This window comes from Triticum dicoccoides, chromosome 2A (assembly GCF_002162155.2).
Source record: "Triticum dicoccoides isolate Atlit2015 ecotype Zavitan chromosome 2A, WEW_v2.0, whole genome shotgun sequence".
In the NCBI taxonomy this organism is placed as follows: domain Eukaryota; kingdom Viridiplantae; phylum Streptophyta; class Magnoliopsida; order Poales; family Poaceae; genus Triticum; species Triticum dicoccoides.
In genome coordinates this window covers 448336925-448342896 of record NC_041382.1, presented here as the reverse complement: position 1 = coordinate 448342896, position 5972 = coordinate 448336925, and the positions used below count along the sequence as shown (strand labels likewise).

Sequence of the window (5972 nt, the reverse complement as noted above, 5' to 3'; positions counted from 1 at the left end):
TTCATCTCCATCCGGGACACGGCAACTCGCCGCCGCTCTCATCGCTGCCGCTCCTCGTGCCATCCCCACCTTCGGCGTCCTGCATAACAGAAATCAACCGACGTGAGGAAAAAATTTGAGGCACCTAAGATTTCGCAAAACCGAAATAATTTATGCAGCGATACGTACATATATAAATCAAAAAGGGCGCTTGAATAGTTGGTTGGTTGGATTATGCAAGAAAGTCCACCTGGGAAACCAGAAGCCGGGCAAACCCGGGGACGGAGAGAGCACCCACGGTAATGGGAGGGATGTTTCGCTAGGGGGGATGCACCCCCGTAACTAGTGGAAGTAAACAAAGACAGTCAAGTACACGTACCAGTCATCAAATTGCCTCCTCGGACTCGCGACGCGGCCAATAGCCTAATACCAGCACCAGCCCGTTCCCAGTTTTCGCAAAACCACTGGCGCCGTCCCGCTCTCCCTTCTTCTTTATATCATCACAATCAATCGCTCCTGGATTGCATAGCTCACATCACATCAATACATCACCACCACCACCACCCTCCTCTCTCCTCTCCCTCCCTCTCTCCTCGTAGACACCTTCTCCTTCTAGGTCTCCTTGCCTGTGCAGGCTCCAGCACGTACACTCAAGGACCGACGACGACGATGCGGCTTAGCTGCAACGGCTGCCGCGTGCTGCGGAAGGGCTGCAGCGAGGACTGCAGCATCCGCCCCTGCCTGCAGTGGATCAAGAGCCCCGAGGCGCAGGCCAACGCCACCGTCTTCCTCGCCAAGTTCTACGGCCGCGCGGGGCTCATGAACCTCATCAACGCCGGCACGGACGACAGCCTCCGCCCCGGCATCTTCCGCTCGCTCCTCTACGAGGCCTGCGGCCGGATCGTCAACCCCATATACGGCTCCGTCGGCCTGCTCTGGTCCAACAACTGGCAGATGTGCCAGGCCGCCGTCGAGGCCGTCCTCAGCGGCAAGCCCATCGTCCAGGTCTCCTCCGAGGATGCCGCCGCCGACCGGACACCGCCGCTCAAGGCGTACGACATCCGCCACGTCTCCACCTCGCCAGCCGCCGACGGGAGGCTCCACAAGGTCGCCAAGCCGGGTCGCACCCGCTTCAAGCGCGCGTCCTCCGCCTCGTCCCACCACAACCCGTCCAGCGACTCCAACAACAAGCCCAAGCCCAAGCCGCAGCCTCAGACGCGGGCGCCCACGGCGGAGGAGGAGCTGGATCGTCAACACCGCAAGGAGATGGAGGAGGGCGCGTCCCAGCGTGCTCCGAGCCACGAATCCTCCGACAGCCGACACGAGGACCCCGTGGAGCCACACTGCCAGCAAGAGGCGTCCGCAGACACGGAGGCCGAGGCGGGGTCGCACGTCAGCCAGGCGGAGCAGGAGCAGGAGCAGAGCACAGAGCCGGCCGCAGAGCACGCGGAGGAGGTCGAAAAGGAGGAGGACGAAGAACTAGCGCTCGAGCTTACGCTTGGATTCGCTCCCGTCGCAGTACGGCCGGCCGGATTTCACCTGAGCGTCCGGACCGCGGCGGAGCCGGCTTTCGTCGGGCTCCGGTTCCTCTAAAAGCACATTTACCTTGTGAAAAGAATATAGAGCTATTTGATGGACTCTTTTACCTTTAATTGGAAAAAAATTAGGTCCGTTAGTTCGTTTTTGTTTCATGGTTGCAATGAGTGTACAGACAATAGCTCCCGCATGGCCAAGATTTTTCCAATAAAAAATGTGTTTTGCTGTCTGTTCTAGGGTGCATTTTGTCAGTCCGGTATGATTGGATCCTGAAATCTAAGCGTTCTAGCTACGGTTCTACGGCTTCCTGCACGCACTGCCCTTGTCAGCTCCAACGTCATTGGAGATCTCTGGTTCTTTTACGTCCGCTCGGTGCTTTCGGATGCTAAAAATGATCGTCTCTACAATGCTACTCCCTCCGTTTCTAAATACATTTTTTTTAGAAATTTCAATACAAACTATATATGAATGTATATATACATGTTTTTTTGGAGATTTTAATACAAACCATATATGGATGTATATAGACATATTTTAGAGTGTAGATTCACTTGTTTTGCTTCGTATGTAGATACAATGCTACAATGGCGCCCCACACATCTTGAAGAAGGATGCCATCGGAAGAATTGGATTTTCTGATTACCAGAAATGCATGATTACATTGTGGATGCTTGCATATGGCACGAGCACAGATTTGTGCGACAAGTATCTCCGGATGTGTACCTTCGATGTCAGAGAGCACGTGCAGAAATGTTATGGTCAGATTTTCTACTACGATGGTCAAGGTGTTTGGACCTTAGTACTTGAGAGAACCAACTGTCGCGGACACCGAAAGACTCTTGGCAATGTCCGAAGCAAGAGGGTGGCCTTACTTGCTCGGATCTCTTGATTGTATGCAGTGGAGATGAAAGAACTTCCCAAAAGCTCTACAAGGGCAATATCAGGGCCATATTAAGAAGCACAACAACATTCTTGAAGCAGTTGCATCACATGACATGTGGATTTGATATGCTTTTTTTGACATGTCTGGATCTCACAAAGACATCAATGTGCTACAACAGTCTCCATTGTTTGCTAGGTTATCGGAAAAATAAACTTCTTGCAACTATATTGTCAATGGGCATGAGTACAAGATGGCTATTATCTGCCTAACGGTATTTATCCTTCGTGGGCTACATTCGTCAAGACTATCTTTGAGGCAATAGGCCAGAAAAGAAGGAAGGAGCTAGAAATCATGTGGAGAGAGCATTTGGAGTGCTCCAAGCCTGTTTTGCAGTTGTTCGTTGACCTGTTAAACTATGGGATCCGGAGACATTCCGGGAGGTGATGACATGTTGTATGATGACGCACAACATGATCGTGAAGTATGACGGTGAAGATGCTGCCGGTGGTCTAGAATTTGAGAACATATAGGGGATCCTACCCAACTTTCACATCAGAATTTGGCCATATTTGATTAGTTTGTTCAAATGCATCAACAAATTCGCATTGCGCAACTCATGAATAACTCAAGGAAGATTTGATTGAGCATATGCGAATAGTTAAAGGGAGCAACTAGAACACATGTCTGATTTAAATTCAAGTTTGAATTATTTTATTTGAAAATGATTGTACTACTTAAATTTGAACAACTATTGATATGCTATTATTTTGAGCCCCCAGACTTAAAAGAATAATAAAGGAAAACGTTTAGGGGACATATTGCATGCCCGACTTCCGTATCACTGTCCGCGGACCAGTCTGCGGTAAAATGCAATGTACATTTTGGGGGACCGATGTTTTCGATACCCTAAGCTCCTTGACACGTGGCCTCTTGGTTGCTTGGGGTGTGACCAATGGCGGAGATTAGGTTAATTTGTTGGTGGGGCAATGGCAACTTTCTCGACCTAGCTATATATGAAAAGCTCTTCGTCCCAATCTTCGTAGTAGTAAGTCGAGGGACCATAGTTTGGGCTGGTTTTACGGTTTGGGGGGCGACTGCCTAGGGTGGTCTCGCTGAAGCTCTGCCACTTGGTGTGACCTGTGGGTGGGTGATACGTTTCCAACGTATTTTTTGATTGTTTCACGCTATTATATTACCAATCTTGTATGTTTGGTATGTCATTTTATATCATCTTTCTGGACTAACATATTAACTTAGTACCCAGTGCCATGGCTCACCTCATATACCGAGTGGAGTTGAAAAAGCTGAAGCGAGAAAAAGTATGATACAGTTACTTGGTTTGGCACTAAGGTGACTTATGATTTATATTTTATGTTTGGAAGACCGAGCTATGCCATGCTTACATGATTAAATGAGTAGGAATAACATTCTTTTGTACTCTTTATTTTGAAGGGTAATGATTATTTTGTAGCGCTCTTGCATATTATCGTTTTGATATCTATTAAGTCATCGCTTCCCAATATTCATATATACCACAAATTAATTACATGAAAAAGACATGTTAGGTAGTATTTCACATAAAAATTTTATTTTTTTATCATTTGCCTACTCGAGGACGAGTATGCATTAAGCTTGGGGCAACGTATCTATAATTTTTTTATCGTTTCATGCTATTATATTATCATTCTTGTATGCTTTATATGCCATTTTATATCATTTTTGTTGACTAACCTATTAACTTAGTGCCTAGTGTCATTTCCTATTTTTTGCCTATTTTTTGTTTCTCAGAAAAACCATACAAAACGAAATCCAAACACGATGAAACTTTACAGTGATTTTCCTGACCAGAAGAGACGCTAGAAGGTTTTGGGAGAGACCAGAAGGCACCCGAGGGAGCAATAAGCTCAAGGGGCATGCCTCTAGGGAGGGCATCGGTACTTGTGGGGCCCACGAGGCTCTCTTTGACCTAATCTCAGTCATATGAATTCCCTAAAATCCAAAAAAACCCGAAGCGAGACCCAAAACAACTTTATCGCTACCGCAAGCCTCCGTTCTTCCCCGATCCCATCTGGAAGCCTTTTCTGGTACTCAGCTAGTTTCCACAGGACCTATGAGTCCATAGGAGTAGCTAGATGGCTCTCTCTCCCTCTCCCCCTCTCTCTCTCTATCTCTCTCTCTATCTCTGATCTTCAATACAAGGATCTCTTTGGAGATCTATCCGATGTAATTCTCGTGGTGTGTTTGTTGGGATCCGATGAATTGTGGGTTTATGACCAGATTATTCATTGAAAATGAGCCTTCTCTGAGATTTATATATGTGTGATTTTATAGCCTTGTATTTCTCTCCGATTATCCATCTTCTTTGGCCAATTAAATTGACTTATCTTCAATAAGACAGGTGCTTGGTAGTATGTTCAATCCCGCGGTGTCCTTACTGTATAACAGGAGGAGTTGAAAGGCACGTATTTGTACTGTTGCTACTAAGGATAAAATGACGGGGTTCGAACATATTAATTGAGATCTTACTTTGTCTACATTATGTCATCTTGCTTAAAGCATTACTCTATTTCTTATGAACTTAATACCTTGAGATGCATGCTGAATAGCGGTCTTGGGGTGGAGTAATAGTAGTAGGCATCAGTAAATTTAACGATCTACTTGTCATGGACGTAATGATTATATATTTATCATGCCATGAAGAATCATCATAACCATGTGCTATTCTGTCAATTACCCAACAGTAATTTGTCTACCCGCTGTTGCTATGCGCATGATAGAGATGCCTCTAGTGAACCTATGGCCCCTGGGTCAATCTTCCATATTTACTAAAACCCTAAATTTGCTCACTGTTTTTATTATGTTTTTATTTTATTTATCTATCAATCACTACTAGACTTAATCCTTGCAATTGGCGAGAACAAGGGGATTGAAAACCGTCTTGCCTTTGTTGGGTGCGAGCATTTGCTTTGCGTGTGTGCGGGTACCGCTTATCTTGTTTGTGTGGTGTCTCCTACTAGTTCGATAAACCTTGGTTCTTAACTGAGGGGCATATTATCTGCTAATACTACATCACCCTTCCTGTTCGGGGAATCCCAACGCCTATCACAAGTAGAAGTGGGTCCTCCATGTAGGTGTGCTGATAGTTGGTTTCCGTATTTTAGCTTGGTCGCATGTCCTCGTGGCACTTGGGTATGCCTCCTTCCACACGTGGTGGGCTGCGGTGCTTTCTTTTGCCCTTCTGATTTGGGTGAGGCTAGTGGAAGCGCCGTTCTCTGTCTGAGACAGTTAGGTGGCACTTTTCTCTTTGGTGCCCGCGTAAGGGATGGTGTCCGTCTTCTCTTTGGTGAGAGGGGAGCATCGTGGTCTTCGTTTGCGGGATGGGTTGTTGCTTCTTCGTTGAGGATCGGATCCTATGTTGTTTGTTTCTTCTTTCCCTACATCTTCAGCCCTAGAACCGTGACAGCTGCAACAACATAGTTGTGGGTTCCGCATCATTAGTGGTATGGTGTCACTTTCGTTTCCCTCGCAAATGTTGCTCCAGTTGGATGCATATGTGAGTCTTATTTCCCTCTTT

At 46.6% G+C, this 5972-nt stretch overlaps 1 protein-coding gene across 1 annotated transcript; it reads left to right on the top strand.

Moving 5' to 3' along the window:
- The first annotated feature begins 455 nt into the window (after positions 1–455).
- Positions 456–1744, top strand: LOC119354845 (LOB domain-containing protein 40-like). The gene has a single exon (XM_037621596.1). It carries the CDS (start codon positions 649–651, stop codon positions 1570–1572), a length of 924 nt encoding a protein of 307 aa, XP_037477493.1. The 5' UTR covers positions 456–648; the 3' UTR covers positions 1573–1744.
- The last annotated feature ends 4228 nt before the right edge of the window (positions 1745–5972 follow it).